The 19,916-nt window shown below is 44.8% G+C and overlaps 2 protein-coding genes across 3 annotated transcripts; one reads left to right on the top strand and one right to left on the bottom strand.

The window, feature by feature from the left end:
* Positions 1-726: 726 nt before the first annotated feature.
* dhx30 (DEAH (Asp-Glu-Ala-His) box helicase 30) lies at positions 727-12,586 on the top strand. Of its 2 annotated transcripts, none has more exons than XM_048257354.1 (20): positions 727-901; positions 1,219-1,346; positions 1,495-1,605; positions 1,736-1,908; positions 1,993-2,101; positions 2,222-2,371; positions 2,539-2,691; positions 3,244-3,717; positions 4,055-4,441; positions 4,683-4,767; positions 5,057-5,161; positions 5,420-5,595; positions 5,776-5,982; positions 6,117-6,198; positions 6,405-6,598; positions 8,933-9,083; positions 9,247-9,404; positions 9,707-9,807; positions 9,933-10,072; positions 11,878-12,586. In XM_048257354.1, the coding sequence occupies exons 1-20, from the start codon at positions 733-735 to the stop codon at positions 12,117-12,119; spliced, it is 3,495 nt and encodes a 1,164-aa protein (XP_048113311.1). In that variant the 5' UTR covers positions 727-732; the 3' UTR covers positions 12,120-12,586. The 2 variants fall into 2 exon arrangements, with proteins under 2 accessions (XP_048113311.1, XP_048113317.1); XM_048257360.1 differs by having other exon boundaries at positions 843-940.
* Positions 12,587-12,723: 137 nt separating this feature from the next.
* Positions 12,724-19,706, bottom strand: LOC125303569 (alanine aminotransferase 2). Its single transcript, XM_048257383.1, has 11 exons — positions 19,545-19,706; positions 19,372-19,461; positions 18,807-18,915; positions 18,568-18,701; positions 18,032-18,275; positions 14,629-14,708; positions 14,266-14,402; positions 13,968-14,142; positions 13,646-13,801; positions 13,309-13,421; positions 12,724-13,049 (listed from the first exon to the last, which is right to left on the bottom strand). Exons 1-11 carry the CDS (start codon positions 19,647-19,649, stop codon positions 12,959-12,961), a joined length of 1,434 nt encoding a protein of 477 aa, XP_048113340.1. The 5' UTR covers positions 19,650-19,706; the 3' UTR covers positions 12,724-12,958.
* Positions 19,707-19,916: the final 210 nt, after the last annotated feature.

Genomic DNA, 19,916 nt, shown 5'->3' with positions numbered 1-19,916 from the left:
ATATTCATTGCTTCATTTGATCTCTTGTTTATCTGGTCATTTATTTATTCTCATCAAAGGACTCTTCTGTCAGAGGAGTGTTCACTCACCCGTGGAGGCCAATAGCAGAACCAGGATCACTTCCATTTCCCCTCTTTATGTGTGTCCTGGCCTCTAAGGCATACATTGGCTTTATAGGCTAACTTATTCCTCTTATCTGAGACATGAGAAAGGACTACCCACATGACAGGTGAATCAACATATTCCATAGCAACATTCAGTAGATTCAGAATAGGCAGGTTAGACACATATTCACAGACACGTATTTTATTAGCTTGGACATTCTGGAAACTACTTATATACACAATAAAAAACGCCACCTCTCAATTATCTTGTCCGTTTTTTATGTTGCATTTCCAAGGGGCTGAGACATTAATTTATGTTTTAATATCAGTCATCCTCTATTCCTCGTGAATTGGATTGAATTGCAGGATATGCAGCTTTTATTAAAATTAGCTAGGTCTATGAGTGACCTATATGCCCTTGCTAAATACAGAAATTAGGATATCACACTTGCAAATTTTTTTTTTTTTTTTTGTCGTAATGTGGTGAAAATTTTGTTTTCATTTTGACAACCGAAAAACTCTTGGTTTTACAAAAAGCTCGCAGCAGGTACAGCCGAATTCCTCCGGACCAACAGATGGCGCTGTCAGTCTCAATAAGGAACTTCCGCAAACATTATTTTGTTGAAACATGGCGCTGCCCGGCTTTACACTCATGCGGCTCCGTGCGTTGTGCAACCTTGGAAGTAAAACGTTTGAAATTGGGAACCGGGTGGGAATAAATTGTACCTGGGCCAGTCGACACAGTACCAAAGTCGGTCCAGTTGGTACACTTGAAGGAACAGCCGAAACAACAAAAGGTGCGACATGACGTGAAGTTTCCAGGACCTCAAGGAGATGTAGTTATCTAACGTCCTTCCTGAAGTCTAATATCTAAATGTTTATAGGGCAGGAATAATAGACAGTAAAACAGCAGTGAAAGTCACGTTGAAATATTGACCATTTTCTGCTCTTTAACCTCGTGATATAGCTATTCATGAATGAACTGTCGTGTTAGCCAAATACCCATTGGTCTGTGGGAAGGTCATGCTGGGATGCATGCATGTGGTTATATTGCACTGTAATTACGATGTCTCAAACAAGAGTAAGCATTAATAATGTGAGTGTCTTTGTCCAGGTCATCCTAGCCTGCTGAATGAGTTCCCAGAACCAAAAGATCTTCTCTACCGTACCTTGGCCCGTTCTCTAGGGCTGTCCGATCCTTCTCATCTCATCCAGTACAACTGCACCGATGGAGAGGTCAAGGTCAGACCCCAAATCTCGTTATCTTATTGTGCTTTGGTATGTGTGTATAACAGTATCAAATTAAGAAATAGGTAGATTGATGGGAAAGATATGTGAAGACCAAACATCCTGCTTTACTGATCCACTGTCCATTTGTTGTCTTCCTCAGAGGGCCACTGTGACGGTGATGTGGCCTCAAAAGATCGAGACTGTGGGTTTTGGCTCCAGGAAGATTTTAGCAGAGCGCCATGCTGCAGCGGCAGCTTGTCAGAAACTGAAGGCAAGCACTACCAGTGGCACTGACGGCGTCACCATTATCCGTCCAGTTTTGCGAGAGGAGTTGTGAACAGGTTAAATTATGTGTGACACTGAGTATTTTCTGTGGTGACTATCAGCCCATTTCTTTGTAGGAACTGGGTGTCTTGGAAGCAGATAACCTTCCCAGAAGGAAAAAGGGCAGAGGACGAGCTTCACCTGCATCTGTGTGGCAGGATGAGGATGAGGAGTGTGAAGTCCCGCTGTACAAAAGTACATTTCTCAGCAGACCACAGAGCAGGACGAAGAGGCTTATTCCTGTTTCTAAGTAAGAGACATTGAAACTCAGACATGTGATGTATGTGCTGGAAATCATATTCTTTCATCTAAATGAAACATTTCTATTCTTTAGGATACCAGAAGATGATCCAAGAGTTCAGGAAGCTCGGTCAATATTCTCTCAGCCAAAAGCTCTCCTTTGGAGGGTCATTCAGATGGCTGTGTCGCCTAACAAAGTCAGAGTAAGTGTGCATTAAGACAGTGAGCAAGCAATACTGTGCATCTATTTGATTAGTGGGTGTATTGTCGGTCCCTAGGACTGCTACCTTTTTTGTGTAAAACTGTCCCGTCTGTCTCCACAGGAAACTGTTCGATACCGCACAGTGGGCAGGAAATATAAGACCTGTGAACTAACCCTGCACTGGCCCGAGAAGGTGACATTTGAGGCTTTTGGGCGTAACAAATTGGAAGCAGAAAAGAAAGCCTCTGCTCTGGCTTGTCTCAGACTAAAGGTTCGCTCTCAGTAGGACCTCTCACAGATTCAAACCATGGGGGTAGAGGAAATGTGTCCACCTTAACTGCTTGTGGTGTACATGCTTATTGTGTGTGTGTGTGTGTGTGTGTGTGTGTGTGTGTGTGTGTGTGTGCGCGTGCGTGCATGTGTGTCTTTCATATTCAGGAACTGGAGTTGCTTGATGAGAACAATGAGCCTCTCACCCACGCCCAGTACCATAAGGAAGAGGTGCGAGAGGCAGGGAAAAGGATGCGGCGGCCCTGTAGCCTCGTCATCCCTGAGGAGCTGGAGGACAAGATGAGACGGTACCTCACTCAGGTATGCTGCCCTCACCCTTCACTGCTGCCCATAGTTATTGTTACGACCCTCTCTGTCTCTGGCTGTCTGTGCTACCGCGGAGCCTTGGCTGGCTGGAGATGGCAGAATGCTTGATTGCCAATTAAGCCACACCTGTGTGCAAATGGGCTTTAAAAGCCAGACCAACTTGCTCTCTCACTCTCTCTTGAACCAGACACACACATAGACTCAGGCTCACGACATACATTCATGCACGCACTCACTCACTCTCGCATACATTTCCCTTTGACTATACAACAAATATTCACCACACTCACTCTGATTTTCCTGCCGGCATTCCAATCACTTACACTCTCAACCAGATGATCTCACATCCCCTAGACATACTTTTGTGATGCCAATAAATATTTGTGGTAATTTCATTCAGTGTTCGTCTCCCTTTCATGTTTTCGGTCCATACGAACCTGGGACGTAACATTATAGCTGGATCAGACTTAGTTGTAGTTATTGAGATGTCTCAACTTGCATGCCACAGTGAAGTGTTTGCATTTTACGTCGTAACTGTGTGTGCAGTACCCCATTGAGGCTGAGATGCAGAAACTCTGGGCTGAGGAAGATCAGCAAGCCGCAAGCCATCAGGCCTACGAGGAAGATGATGAGGCGGAAGAGGAAGCTGTCATAGACACCATCACAGGTCAGCCTTACCGCCCCCTTGCTCCTGCCCAGGAGCAACGTCTGAGTGACAGGCTGTTGAACCAATGGGAGAGCGCCAATCCCGGCCTGGGAGTGAGCCTGCCCGTGGACGCTCACCGTGAGCGGGTGGTGTCGGTGGTGGAAGGGGCGCGCGTGGTGGTGCTGGCAGGGGAGACGGGGTGCGGGAAGACCACACGTGTGCCACGCTTCCTGTTGGAGGGCCGCATTCGGGCTGGTGAGGGCGCAGGGTGCAACATCCTGGTCACGCAGCCACGACGAATCAGTGCTGTGTCCGTGGCCCAGCGGGTCGCCCAGGAAATGGGCCCAGCTCTCAAACCCAGTGTGGGCTACCAGGTAATAGACAGCCTCCGTACTGACACACTGCTACACCATGATCTCCTTCATCAATATAAGCTAGATAAGTTAGCTATTTGAGCATTTTTTAAGTTAAATGGATTTGTAATGCTATCAGTAGGACCCAACTGAAATGGTGCAGTGTTGTTTAAAAATAACTTCAAATGATTCAATAGTTATACATTAATTATATGTATTTATCACAGCATTTCACATTTGCTTAACCTACACATAACTCGCTATGGCTAACTAAGTATTAACAATGTGCACTAAGGCTAATTCTGTATTAACAGTGAGCACAAACGCTTTGTTTCCCCCTCGTCCATCTTGTGGTCAGGTGCGTTTGGAGTCGCGTCCGCCGGAGCGGAGTGGCGGGGCACTGCTCTTCCTGACGGTGGGTGTGCTGCTGCGCAAGCTCCAGAGCAACCCCACACTGCGCGGGGTCAGTCACGTGGTGGTGGACGAGGTGCACGAGCGCGACGTCAACACCGACCTGCTGCTGGCACTGCTGCGTGCGGTGCTGCCCCAGAACCCTCACTTGCGCCTGGTGCTCATGAGCGCCACAGGAGACACGCAGCGGCTGGTGCAGTACTTCGGCGGCTGCCCCGTGGTGCACGTGCCCGGGTTCATGCACCCAGTGCGGGAGCGCTACCTGGAGGAGGTGCTGAGGGAGATGGGCCGCCGGCCGCAGCAGCAGCAAGCTGTCCAGCAGAGCAGGGCACGAGTGAGTCTTCTAATACATTACAATCATTCCTAAGCATCCTTTACTGTCATTCCTATTAAATATCTATTCTACAGAAGACTAAGTTAGATGCCAAACTTTCCCAGCACCAACAGTATGAAAGTGACATAGGAAAGACCCATTCTGTTGTGAACGTTGGAATGACCAGCTGGCTGCACTGTTTTGCGATATTAGTGAAGAATCTCTCTCTAGTATCTTGTGCTCTGTTTGTTGTCTGCTACAGAGAGGGGATGACGACGATGATGCTACCCCAGATCTCAATCTGGTTGCTAATGTCATCAACCACATTCACAAAACAGGGGATCCAGGTACTGATACGGCAGACAGCTGGCACTGTCAACTACTGTAGGCAAAACTGATGCACTAAACACACTTGGAAATGCAACTCTGTTTTCCATATAAACACCTGTATATAGCAGTACATACTCATCTATGTACACATTAGGGCTGCAACTAATGATTATTTTCATTGTCGATTTAATCTGTCAGTTATTTTCTCGATTAATAAAGTTATTTGATCGATAAAATGGCAGTAAATGGTGAAACGCATGTCAGTGTGTACCATTGTATAAGCCCTGCTCCTGTGTGCTGTTGCAGGTGCAGTCTTGTGTTTCCTGCCTGGCTGGCAGGACATTAAAGCTGTGCAGCAGAAGCTGGAGGAGAGTCCGTCGTTCCGATCAGGCTCTCAGATGATCTTACCATGTAAGTGAATGTGGTCTTGTTTGTGTTAGTGGTTTCAGACTGAAGGTTGGTCTGTCTGTTGTTGGTCCAAATATCTATCCACATTCCACTGCATTGTCTTGTTAAGAATTCTTCCTGTATTGAGACGTCTGCCTGACTCACTTTATTTTAAGACTTCAAATGTGAGCTAGGCTTCAATGTTTAGGTTAGATCTGATATACGTTACTGAATTAAAGTTGTGGCTGGACAAGAAACAGGTGTGTCTTTTCTTCTTGTCAGTGCACTCCAGCATGTCTGTGGCAGACCAGCAGGCTGTGTTTCAGCGCCCCCCAGAGGGGCAGCGCAAGATTGTCCTGGCCACCAACATTGCAGAGACGTCCATTACCATCGATGATATTGTTCACGTGGTGGATGTCGGCTCTCAGAAGGAGCAGAGCTATGACCCCAAGACAAAGGTGAAATACTTGGACTTGTTATAACTGATTAGTTATTATACTATTATATTATAACTGAGTTAAGTTATATATTATAACTGAGTGTGATTAGATGTGTTAGAGGTTCTTGTTTTCTGGGTTTGTTGATCATCATCTGTGAACTGTACTCTTGGTGTGACAATGTTTTGTTCTCTATAACAGGTTTCCTGTCTGGACACAGTCTGGGTGTCGCGGTCTAATGTCACCCAGCGTAAAGGCAGGGCGGGCAGGTGCCAACCCGGGCATTCTTACCACCTGTTCCCCCGCGAACGCCTGGACTCTATGACAACGTTCCCCATCCCAGAGATCCTGCGCACCCCTCTGGAGAGTCTGGTGCTACAGGCCAAGATTCACAGCCCACAGAGCAAGGTGGGCTCACTCTACCTCCATCTCCCGAGCATATAGACACATGGTTTTCTTAATCTCTCTATTAAATAACTTTGGATGAGGATGTGCCCTATCTGGTGTAGTAATAGCAAGTGTCTTTCTTTCCCTCTTTTCAGGCAGTAGAGTTCTTATCACAGGTGCTGGATTCTCCAGATCGGACAGCCATTAAGGAAGCTGTGAGGATTTTGCAGGAAATTGGTAAGACTGCTGGATTCATCACTTGAAAATTTTAGTTAAATCTTGTCTCCATTTGTGAATATTGGCATAGTGGCATTTTATTATTTAGAATTTAAGGTCATGGTTAAATCTCATGAGAGTGTGTATTTCATGCCCTGTGAATGGTGTCAAACCCTTTAGGCCTGTGGTGTTGTAGAGTGCTATTGATCACATTGATGTTTTCCCAGGCGTGCTGGACAAATTGGAGAGTCTGACCCCTCTGGGCGAGCGGGTGGCCTGCATGTCGTGTGACCCACGCCTTGGGAAGGTTCTGGTGCTGTCCGCTCTCTTCCGCTGCACCTCCCCCCTCATCTCGGTGGCTGCGTGCCTGACCAGAGATCCCTTCTACAACAGTATGGAGAACAGAGCCCTCATCCACGAGGTCAGAATAATCCTCCTTGATCCATCTCAGTCCATCTCATAGAGTTATATGTTAACCATATCTTCCCACTCTCAACATCTTAGTATCTATTTAATTAGGTGACACTTATGTGAGTGCATGAAATAGGGATGAACAAGATAAACATAGCATTGTATCCCAATATTTCATGGTAATTTTAGTTACATTAACTACATAAATGATGGCTAAACTATTCCAGTTTTCAATTAAGTAGGCTAAAAATAGAATTTGAAATATAGCTGCAAGCAGCAATGAGGGGGCCAAGCAGAATATGCCGGAGTAGCTACTGCGACAAGATAGAACTCAGCAGGCACCCGCGATCAACACTTTCAACAACTTTCATATCAAAACATAACTGACTTGGTAGGGCTGAAACAGGGCTGAGTATTGCCGCCTCCGCCAGCCAGCCCCCACCTAATCACCCCTGCCCGTCCCACCCCGCCGTTGCACGCACACATTAGAATGAACTGGATGGAACATGTTGTCATAAGTTTCACATCAAAAAATAAAAGATTGATAAAACACATCAGCAACTACAGATCAAAAGGCAATTGCTAATTGCAGCACCCCCTACAGGTCAAAGGTCACCAAATTTTTTGAGCGTCCTCCTAATGGGTCCTTCCTGTTTGGCGGCTTCGCCACCAATTTCAATTGGCTGTTACAGCCGAATGCTTCTGTCAGTTGTTCCAGAAAGCAATGCACTGATAAGGAATGGTCTGAAGATGGTCTCTGCCAATTTTGGTGAGGATCCGCTGAAATTTTTGACCTGTGAAAACTTGTACGTGTTTTTGATTAAATCCAATATGGCGGCCGAATCAATTACGATGACATCACAAGTTGGCTTGGGTCGGCCTAAGGACCTCCAACAGTATTACCAGACACCACTAGTGCGTTTTAATTCTAAGCACAACAGCAGCTACAGGCCAAAAGGCATGTTTCTTAATTACAGCTCCCCCTAAAGGTCAAAGGTCACCAGATTTCTTGAGCGTCCCCCTGATTGGGTCCTGAGTCCATGCACCAAGTTCGGCTTTGTTACATGCAGGGGTTGCTGAGATATGAGCTCACTTCCTGTTTGGTGGCTTCGCCGCATATTCCGAAGACGAAAAGGAGTATCTTTTGTGAGGTTTGGTCTAAAGATCATGTGTGTCAGATTTGGTGTCGATCGGACAAAATTTGTGACCTGTGAAAACTTTTTAATGTTTTTGATTAAATCCAAAATGGCGGGAAATCCATCATGGCGGAAATTGACGTCATGGGGTGCGTTGGACTTGGATTGGTCGATTCCAACGATACCTCATTTTTGACAATTGACCTGTCGCTAAGCGCCACCCATAGAACGCTGATGAGCCAATGACAGTCCAGCCTCAATGGGACTCGGACAACAGCTCGGACAACTCCATAGGAAACAACAGGGAGCAGGCCTAAAATGACAAATTAATGGTTACTTATGGAGTTTAACTCAAAAAACCCCGACGGATAACCACGGTCAAACGTTTTGCATGGGGGACGTGTAATTCTGATAGCTGGTATCCCGAGAGTCTAAAAAAAGGGGTATATTTTCATCAGCAGCCCTACAGGACGTCTCTCGCGTTTGCAACAACTCGACGTAATGTAGGCTACTAAGCCAACAACGTGGGCACAGGTTCCCTGTTAAATCCCAAGATGAAAATGCTCATTAACCAACTACTATATTCTTACTACATCAAATATTAACGTAACCTAACATATCTTAGTATCAATCTTCCACTAGCTAGCTAGCTAGCATTAACGCCAGTGGTTTTTTGCGGTGATTTGCACGGCTACTCGCCACAACTGCTTGTCACCTTGTATGTATTCTAAAGTTTTGAATATACCCTCCATAGCATAATTAAGTCCCTTTTGATAGCTTCTGGAGGAAAGTAAATCCTCTTATCGATCAAAACGTCCTCAAAGCCTGCTTTCATATACTGTCAGCTGCCATTGTCCACAATGCATTTCTAATCAAGTCTGGTTTGTTTGTCCGAGTTTTCACACGGTAACAATAGGGGGCGGGGCTTAGTGACAGGTCAATTGGGCCTACAGGTCAAAAGTTTTGTGCGTGAACGCATGTCCAACTTTGGCCTGTTGGTAGCGCTAGAGCGCTCGAGGTGCCGGCATGACACTTGGTGAAATGAATTATTTTCTGCTTGGCCCCCAATTTTATTCACAAATGACTAAAATCCTGCGAAAAAGCAAACAACATTTTCTGTCATACTAATTACTATATCATGGACGATGGCAGCATGGCACATCCACAGTAGGTAAGACTCTGTTGTTGCTCTGCCTGTCTCTGTGCAGGCCAAAGAGGAACTGGGAGGCTCCAGCTGCAGTGACTTCCTGGTGTTCAGTCGTGCTGTGCAGGGCTGGAGGGAGGAGCAGGACCGGGACTGCAGGAATGAGTATCTGAATAAGTACACTCTGTCTGGGGCCAGTCTGCGCTTCATCCAGGGTGAGGCCCTCTCTATGGTCACCTAGCGCTCGCTACAGTACTAATGCTTTCTAGTGACGCTGCTGGTAGTCTGTTTTTATTCATTTATTCATTCATTCATTCATTTTTTTGAATGGTTGAGGTTTTAATGTTTTTTTTTTTCTGACCTGTCTTCCCTGTATAGGCCTGGCTCGTCAGTTCAGTGTGAACCTCTGTGAGGCTGAGCTGGTCTCCAACCCCAATGACTGCCTCCGTCCCTCCTCCACCTACAACCAGTTCAGCCAAGAGGACGAGCTGCTCAAAGCCGTGCTGATGGCTGGTCTCTACCCAAACCTCATACAGGTACCCAACTATTAACCGCGGCTTATACATTGATTTTGCAAAATTTCTTCAGCTGTGAGGTTAATACACGGGGGCCGTTACTATGGTTTTGTTTCTTGCATAAAACACTTTCCTGCGGCTTATACACAATGTGGGTAATACACAGGAAATTACTGTACATGCACCCCCGACATCCACAGTTGTAGATGGAGAATGCGCCCACATAAAGGACATACATTGTTGATTGGAAGGCATTCTCAAAATAGCCACATTTTTTGTATGCATTGACTATTTGTGACCATTTTGCTTTTGCGTCTGTTTAGGTGAAGAGAGGTGTTGTGAACAAAGGTAGATTTCGGCCTGACGGCATCTCTTTCCGCACTCAGACTGGGCCCGTGATAATGCACCGGTCTACCATCAACAGGTAACAGCCAGCAGGCCAAAGGCTTCATGGAATGAGCTCACATTTTTTAAAAATTGTGAATAAAGTGAAAGAAACCTTTTCTGTGTGTGTGCGTGCATGTGTGTTTCCCCTGTTTCTGTTTTCAGAGGTAAAACCCAGTTTCCCAGCCGTTGGATGACATTCTTCAGTGCAGTCCAGTCAAACGGTCAGGTGTTCATCAGGGACTCCTCCTCAGTCCATCCACTAGCCCTGCTCCTGATGACCGACTGTGACCTCACAGAGAGAGGTAAACCAGTGGCCTATTGACCCTTTTACTGCCCTTTTTACCATTCATTCAGACCAGAGACTTGGCCACTGGCCCACCCTCCAAAATACCAAAAGGACATGGGTATTTGTTTCACTTTTGATGAAAAACCCATACTGTAGTTGTGGAAACTACAATAAAATGTGAAGTTTTTTGATGATAAGCAAGTGAAAAAATAAAATTTGCCGTCTAGCCCCATGCACTATCATTCATTTGGGGCTCGCTCACGACCACCCTTATGGGAACTATGGGTGAACCGCAACCAGTTTTAATCACAACCTATTGATTTCCAGTCAATAGGGAGTGAACAGGCTCTCCGCAAACAGGCTCTGTTCAGACCGATTAAGACAAGGAAGAGGAAACTACAATTTTAAATGATGATTGCCGGTTCGAACCCCGGCCAGTAGGCACGGCTGAAGTGCCCTTGAGCAAGGCACCTAACCCCTCACTGCTCCCCGAGTTGTTGCAGGCAGCTCACTGCGCCGGGATTAAAGGTCCCACATACTCGACGCACCCGACCAGTAGCGCGACAATGTGACGTCACAGAAGCGCCGTAACTATTTATACTCGCGCGTTACAGGGTGGTCGCAACACTAGTTGCAATATTCTCCTGAACAGAGGTGTCGCTGTTGTGAAAAGACTAACATTAACTACTTACACAGCAGAAGAAGCTGCAGTAAGAAACACCAGTAGCTAGCCTCTGTGATGGTACTTCAGACTTTGGTTGCTACTATTCACAACTACCATCATCATTATCATGTAGTTTCCAAGGTGTGTGCACAGGTAGATAGATAGATAGATAGATAGATGGATATATAGATAGGTACTTGTGTCATCCCGAGGGAAATTTTAATAATTTAAACAGTTTAGTTAGCTAGCTAGCAGCTGGCTGAGTTTGTGTAATTTCCTGAAGTGGAAAGAGATTTTGTTCAGGCCTTAATAGATATCCTTTGTTTAAAAATAAATCGTTTCTATTCTTTCCTCTTAATTCCATGTGTTGCAACTCTCACTGGTAACTTTGTTAACTTATCCAGCAAACTATTAAAAATTCAACTGTAACAAAACACTGCAACTCGCTTGCCCTCGAACTAGTCCATCTTCCTGTTTTCCGCCTTGTCGCTTCGCCTGAAAAAAAATGAGTGGTGCGCTACCTCGCTTACACGGCCAAAACCCTGGCTGCCAGAGAGATCTAATGCTATTTTGACGTCACATTGTCGCTACCACCGTCGGTCGGCCAGGTATGTAGAAGCCTTTAGTGTGTGCTTCACCTCACTGTGTGTTCACTGTGTGCTGAGTGTGTTTCACTAATTCACGGATTGGGATAAATGCAGAGACCAAATTTCCCTCACGGGATCAAAAGAGTGTGTGTGTATATATATATATATATATATATATATATATATATATATATATATATATATATATATATATATATAGATATATATATATACTGTATATACTTACAGGTTCAGGTGGTTTTTGCGATCTTTTGTGGTTAATCTCTTTGCGTAGATTGACAAACTAACTAACTTCTGGCACCATGCTGCGTGCGCGTCCATCACTGTTTATAAACAGTAAAAGGGTCTATTCATGCCTTTAAGAAGGTGACAATCCCACCCTGGAGGAGCAGTGTAAAGGCACACTAGATCAAGAGTGTGCAAAGAAATTAGCATAATCCTCCCTACTCACTACCTCTCTTCTTTAGTATGTTTCAGAGTTTTACATGTGTGTTGTTTCATACAGTATCATAAAAGCATGATCTCTGTGTCCTCCTCTGTCCCTCTCAGTTTCTGGTGACCATGTTGAGGTAGCCCTGCCTGGACGGTCTCTCGTGCGCTGGGAGCTGTCCACAGAGACGTGGAACCTGCTGTGGGAGTTCCGCACATCCCTACAGGCCATGTTCCATCGGAACCTGCGTCCCCACGCCGGGACCGACAGCCCTCAGGACACGGAGCTCATCTCCCTCTTGGTGGACCTTCTGAACCACACGGACCAGCAGGGGGAGGATGGACACAGTGATGCGGAGTGACCGCTCATCAGACCTGCTGCTCTCAGGTCATCTAAACGCATCTCGTCTCTAGTCTCTTGTTTACTCAACGCACAACGAAGGACACTCAGATGCCGCACCAAGCTCATTTGAAATCAAGCTTAATGGTGCACATACAGACTTATGATTATCGAGATGACTGTATTTGGTTGGTGAGGCCTTTTCCTTTAATTTCAGTTGCTCTGGATACAGCATCACATACAGGATATTTTGCTCTGATCAGGCTCTAACTTTACACCCAAAATGAATCACAACTCATATAACAAAGAATGTATTTCAGTGGTAGGGGTCATCTTTAATTTTGTTTCAATTGTTACATGGAAAATGTCCTGTATGGCCTGTTGTTCGAACTGTGTATTTTGCCTTATGGTAAAAGTGAAATGGTTGATGTGGCTAAATCTTCTTTTTTAAGAGTGTCAAGTAACATAAAATACAATGGTTTTGCCATAGTGGCTCAGGAGTCCAATATTTTGCATTAATCAATGCATGGCACATTTAATTTATTATTTAACTCAAACTAAAGAGTATTTATGTTCCTTTGTTATACAGTATGTATATATATATTTGTTGTTGAAATAAATACTGCTATAAAGACAATTCCATAAATTTTAAACTACTTTGTGTTTTTTTTTATCAAGTTAAGGTTGTTGGCTCATTCAGCCTTAAATTTCATTGATTAAACAGCATTGCCATTCTGGAAAAAGCCATCCATAAGATAAGAACGGTGATGTGATGGCTCCTCTTTGCAAATGCCAGTCTAAGTAGGTCATCAGATCATGTGCACATAGATGGGCTCTGCAGGAGTCATGTCCTCAGACTGGTCAGGAGAAGTGGCTCCGGAAGCTGAGGTGGAAGGTGGACAGTCTGTTCAGTACCTCCTCCATGTTCTCTGTCGGGGTTGCAATGCACAGTCTAGGAGCCAGATCAGAGCCAGGATTTCATAAATTGGCCATGTAGGGAGAAGAGTGTTTGATCAGGGAAGAATGGCACGCATGATTTTTTAATGTACTCAAGTGGTTACCTTCAAAGCTACATCTTTCCTAGCTAGATTAATATTCTCTGCATTTTGGCTGTTCAGAGAAAAAGGACTAAGGGACTGGTTATCTCGGACTTACACTGTCCGTGCCAAAGCTAAGTGGTTTCTTTGGGACTGTATGTGTTTGTGGAGTACCTGATGTGGTGAGTGCCTTCGCTCTGGCCATGCTCAGAACCTGCTCCCACACACAGCCCAGTCTCCTCCAGAAGACGACTGGCGTAGAACACATCAGGCTCCATGCCAGCCTCCTGAGCAGGATTAAAACCACCCATATGAGAACAAAAGTCTTAGTTATTGGTGTATTTGAAACTATCACCATATGTCATGAATCATGAAAATGGTTTAGGTTGGAGAATTGTGGCAAAATCCTACAGTACTGAAACAAACAACTGTATTAAACAAACCACAATGTTTTGTGTTTTCGTTAAAGTAGTTTTGTCTGAGAGCAAGAGGGTGTGCTGACTTTTCTCACCTTAGCCTGCTGTATGGCACATGGTGGGATATGGAGTTGAGGGAAAGCAAATATGCCCCCTTTGATGGGCTGGCAACTGATGCCAGGTAGGGAACCAAGAACTGTTTGGACCCTCTGCACATTACTGGCCAGTGTGTCCTGTATGGCTCTGACTTCCTAATGGAAATGGGAGGAATGATGGCCACACCAGGCTCAGATTGGAGCAGTGTAAGTATTATGATCACTATTAAAAATTCTATCTAAGCACTCAAAAAGTATCTAAACATAGGCTATAGTCTGTATGACACAGACAAATATTTGCCCATGCACTCCAACAACTGACTTCAGAGAATGTTGGGTAGGAAGGATCTCCTGGTTGTGGTGGATGAGCCATAATATCCAGAATGATCTGCCCTAAGACAGCTGCACAGTTGTCCATGGAAAACAAGGTGTACACGTGTCCCATGACTGTAGGGTCCAGGTTCACAAACTCTACATACCCACCACGCAAACCACATCTGCAAAAAAAGAGTGGAGATCAGGTGTGGACAATAGTTTTGTGCCTCCAGTCTGACGTGCACAGACAGCCAGACAATCAAAGCCCATCATAGTGAATTTCTTAGAAGCAGCTGAGCACTCACTCGCCAAAGTATCCTTTAGAGATGGAGTTGAAGGAGGCCAACTCCACAGAGCTGGAAAATGGTGGGCCCATCTCAAAAAGCACTTTCTTATAAGACACAAACTCACACTTTGGATCATGCACACTATCCTGGTATACCTAGAGAATAGGAGAAGTACTCTTTCAGCTTTAAAATAACATGGACTTTTTACTTTTCCTGTTTCTCCATATTGCATTACATTACGTTTTCATTAGAGCTATATTGCATTGCTGAATAAACAAATGTGTGTTTATGTGTGAATTTAAAAATTAGGTTGTCCAACGTCTCCACATTGACGTTAGAATCAGCTTGCTCATTGATAACACAACATGGGAAAACCATCACCTCATCTGCCAGCAGGAACAACTTTTCCTCAGCAGCAAATCGAATCACGTCCTCAATAGACTTCCGGCTCTGGACTTGACCTTGTAGAAAAAATGAGAGCAAAAACAGTGAGACCTCTACACTAATGCCTGACCGCATCAGGCTCTGGTCACAAACCCCTGCCCCTGCACAGATGGGGGGAAAGGCTAAGGCAATACGACTATGAACTAAAATTTACCCATGGAAGGGACAATGTAGTCGCCGACCTACTCTCTCATTCCATCACAGTCCACACCAAGTCTCCTCCGACGAGGACACAGAGACTGAATTCATCCAGATGCTCCACACAGCCTTACAGTCGGCTGTGTCGTTGGAGGAGTTGCAGTGCGAGTCAGAGTGTGACCCCAGACCGTCCTCGCTACGCATGTGTATTCGCTCTGGATGGCCAGCAAAGGTTTGTGATGAGCTTGTGCCATTCGCAAGGGTCTGTGTTGAACTCTCATGTGGTGGTGATGTTTGTGTCTCCAGGGGCTTATACACCGTGGTGCTCTGTAGCCTGCGGGCCCGCATTCTATCCATGGCATACGAGGGGCACCTAGGCATCATTAAACTCAAACAGTGATGCCGAGATCTTATCTGGTGGCCAGGCATCGATCACGATATTGAAGCCCTTGTTATAGATTGTGCGCTATGCCTCCTCAGTGGAAAAACTAGACCTCTAGAGTCAACCCCTCTTCAGCCAGTTCCATGGCCAGCTCGACATCTGTGGGGAGATCCATGGCCGTGGAATTCCCCATCATCAGCGAATCCTGGTGGTGCTGTACGATCTCTATTCAAAATGGCCGAAGTGGTTCTGGCTGGGACTGTCCCAACACAAGCCTTGTTCATGCGTTGGGGCATGCCTCACGCCATCATGACAGATAATGGGCCCCAGTTCATCTCTGTAGACTCTGTAGAGTTCCTAAGTGATAGGGAATCAAACACATCCGCACAGCCTACTACAATCCACAAGCAAACGGCGGCGTGAAGCGATTCAACCGGAGCCTAAAGAATGGCATCCAAGCCCATTCCAGACAGCGCTCAACCAAACCGTAATGCACTACAGGGCCAGCCAACACACCACAACTGGAGCCTCTCCAGCACTCCTCATGCTGGGTCGGGAGATGGAACTGCCACTAGACAGACTCAAGGCACAAGGCATGGCAGTGCCTACAGCCGGCAGCTCTCAGGCTCAAACCAAAGCCACCAGCAACAGATGCAGCAGTATTTTGACCACAGGGTCAAGTGCACTGCTATTACCGCAGGTGACTGGGTTCGAGCTCGTAGGCCTCATCAGCGCAACAAGATGGCTTCATACTGGAGCCAGCCTTTCCAGGTGCTCTGCCAGATGGGCCCAGCCACATTCATGCTTAGTGACGGATCAAGTTGGCATAATTAGAGACTGAGGAAAATGAGGAACCCAGGTGAGGAAATGGTGGCTCCACTGCCATCGGCCCCACCTCCACTGGTGCCAATACGTATAGGGCTACAGCAGGCTTCCCATACCCCTCAGGCTGCACCGTCACCAGCGCCCCAGCAACCACAACCTGCGCCTGACCTTCAACCTCCTCTGCTTTCCTCTGGCCTCCAGTCAGATCCAGGGCAGGGCCGTGTCAAGAGTCCAGATGGTGGTCTCCCCAGCTGCTTTGGAGGGGCCGCAGCAGGAGGTCTAGGAGAGCCGACCCGTAAGGGCCAGCCCTGCCTACTTAAAAAGTGTAGGCCTTGCATTCTGTATTGTACAATTGCTCTGGCAAAGACTTAGTTATGCAGAAGTCTAGTTTATTGGGAGGGAGGGGGAAATGTTGTATACACACATAATTAACAAAACCTATTAATCTACACACTGCTAGGAAGGTAGCTATGTAAGGGGGCTACTATTATGAAGTTAGAGACTATCAGTGTTGGCCCTGCGTGATGTTAGGTGTGTGCACATGTGATGTAGTGTGAGTAAACAAGTTGAATACGCATTCTGTGTGTCTGCTCCTACCTAAACATAATACCCTCACCTGTATGACCCTTCCCTTTATGACCCTTGAAGTGTGACATCGTGATGTGAAAGTGAATTCATGAGTTATGAATCTCAACAGAATCAAGACCAAGAGCATGATATATGGGTATCAAATATATGATGGTAATAGCTTCCTTTTTCTTTTGCTGCATCAGTCACATTTTAATATTTTAATACATTGCCTATTTATCATCATGAATGAAAATATCCCATATAATTCCTCTTATTTCAGTACTGCTTGAAATATACATTATCTGTTGATGTCCTGAGAATCAGCTATTTGAGACAGGCAATTAAAAGTCTGAAAATGTCTGAAATGCTTCAAATGTGACCCACATCTTATGACCCACAATTGTATAGCTGTATCTACATATTGCAAATATTATGCCATAACATTTACATTTACATTAATTTTGCTTTTAGCCAAAGTGACTTACAGCAATACTATATTAGATAAACATTTAAGCTACAGTGCAGAGGAGACCTTAGCTAGGATTTACCACTGCATCTGTAAATACTAGTACTAGAGGATAGGAGTGCCTACATTTTACGCATCTGTAAATACTAGTACTAGAGGATAGGAGTGCCTAAATTTACCACTGCATCTGTTAATACTAGTACTAGAGGATAGGAGTGCCTACATTTTACCACTGCATCTGTTAATACTAGTACTAGAGGATAGGAGTGCCTACATTTTACTGCATCTGTTAATACTAGTACTAGAGGATAGGAGTGCCTACATTTTACTGCATCTGTAAATACTAGTACTAGAGGATAGGAGTGCCTACATTTTACTGCATCTGTTAATACTAGTACTAGAGGATAGGAGTGCCTACATTTTACTGCATCTGTAAATACTAGTACTAGAGGATAGGAGTGCCTACATTTTACTGCATCTGTTAATACTAGTACTAGAGGATAGGAGTGCCTACATTTTACTGCATCTGTAAATACTAGTACTAGAGGATAGGAGTGCCTACATTTTACGTTCAAAGTAAGGTAGGCAGAGAAGTGGTAAAAGTGGAGGTAGAGGCGGGAAGAGAGGGAAGTGGAGATGAAGGAGAAGGGAAGAGGGGGGGAAATGGAGAGGAAGGAGGTAGATGAGGGAAGAGAGGGAAGAGTGTGGCAAGTGTGTGTCAGGTGTGATGGTGTTGTCAAGCACTAGGAGAGGATTTTTACATTTAATTTTAATACTTCTCCATCCCATTCTCAAATACTGAGAATCAGCTATTTGAGACGGGGAGATAAAAGGCTGACCTGACCCACAGTCATATCTGTACACATATTTATGCTGAAAATGTGTATTCCATTAATAAGTACACTTGTATTACAAATCAATTTAATACAAACACTTATTCTGCATTTTTTGTGACATACCTGTTGGGTTGCCAGGGTTAATAACATAAAGTGCCATGGGATTGCAGTGCCCCCTGGCAGCATGGAGGGCTCTGCTCAACTCATCCACTTTCAATTTCCAACCCTGCTCCTCACACAGGTGGTAAGGCACCATGACACCTCCTTGCATTGACAGTGCCATGTTGAAGTAGGGGTATGAGGGTACAGGTGAAAGCACACCAGTCTGTATGGTGCCTTCATTCTTGACAAAAATCTTCAGCACCATCTATATAGATTCACATAAGTATGTGATTAAGGTATGAACAGACATGTTACCAATTCATTAGTAATGGCAGAAAGTAGTAAAAGTTGATACTAAGACATGATTTTAGAAATCTCAGAGCACAGCTTTCATAATGAAGCTCGGCTTAAGATTAATATGACAGTGGATACATAAAACATTGAACATTATCAACTAATTTTAATACTACATAGGCCTATAATAAAGATAATACTATACACTTATAGATACAGTAGCCTAATCCTAAATCATACTATGAAAATAATTTCCGGCTGACCATAAGGGATCGCTGAGAACCTAAGGTGATAAAAATGTTCTCTGGTGAGGACGGCACAGCCCCATCTCTTTGCGAAATGAACTCAGACACACTCTGTACAATTTTGGGGATTCCAGCAGTGGAGGTGTATGAGCCTGCAAATGCACACAAAGCAATAAGAATCGTGGTGGCTAGTGGGCCTGGCAAGTAAGTCAGTAAAAAATCTACTTTACAAAACTTACAGAATAGTCAAATCTTACCCACGCTTCCACCCCCGCACTCCCCTAATAAGCCCTTGGCTCTCAGTTGTACATCAACAGGCAGCACCTCACTAGTTAGCAAAGAGGGATACAAACAGGCAGCAACAACCTTTAACACAATAAACACAGAATATGACAAATGGGTTAAAATAAACAGAGGCTCAAAGGACACATGTGTCCATTAAATCATGCCCCCAGGGGGTTTCGTACCAACAGTACTCGGTGACCTCAAGAAACAGAGATCTATGTGAAAAAATGCCGGAGTTCTCCTTTAAGGTAAACATAGCTGATTCAAAGCTAATACCAAAAAAGACAGACACACATGCAGCTGAAAAAGAACATGGAATAGTAGAGCACACTCGGGAAAACGCACACACAGGAATAGAGAACTGCTGCACGTGTAGTAACACAACATGAATTCTACCCCTGGTTAATAAATATTTCACCACTTATTCAGACATGGGAGAATATATTTCCAAATGTCAGTTGTACTAAAACACAAGAATGGGGTCTTCCTATTTAGGTAAAAGGATAAAGACAATTCAACCATATTCCAGAACTGTACCTGACGGACAAAAGTTAAGGGATTTAGTCCTTCTCTGTGTGGGTCACCCCAAGAACAATCAATCACATTCTTGTAAGGCCTTGTCACTCCCTGAAAGAAAAAAGAAACACTGACAGAAAACATACCATGTTAAAATTACAATAGTCAGCAGTGTGTTTCAGCGCCTGTCTCACTTGTTGAAGCTCTGCAGTGATCTGTGCTGCTCTTTTGGCTAGAGCCACCTGCTCCGAGCTCCGGATACTCCACAGCCTAGAGCTGGCCTCTCTCAGGAGGGACATCCTGACCAGACAAACCCTCGTCCAGGTCCTCCAGATGAAAGACTGCCTGAAAGACTGGAAAACTGTCACTTCTGATAAAAAAAGTGGGTGTGTGCCATTTCCCTTTTTAAACCCTCCTCAAATAAGTGACTTTTATGTCGTGTCACATGACTGGTCATTTTGACCTTGAATTTGGGTGCTTTGGAAACATATTCCAAATGTGAGTTTTCAGTCTTGAACGTCACATATGTTGTAACATTGGATGCACTATTACAACAATTATTCATA

The sequence above is a fragment of the Alosa alosa genome, chromosome 1, assembly GCF_017589495.1.
Source record: "Alosa alosa isolate M-15738 ecotype Scorff River chromosome 1, AALO_Geno_1.1, whole genome shotgun sequence".
Lineage (NCBI taxonomy): Eukaryota > Metazoa > Chordata > Actinopteri > Clupeiformes > Clupeidae > Alosa > Alosa alosa.
The sequence above is the reverse complement of the archived record's forward strand: the minus strand, read 5'-3'. Positions and strand labels throughout refer to the sequence as shown.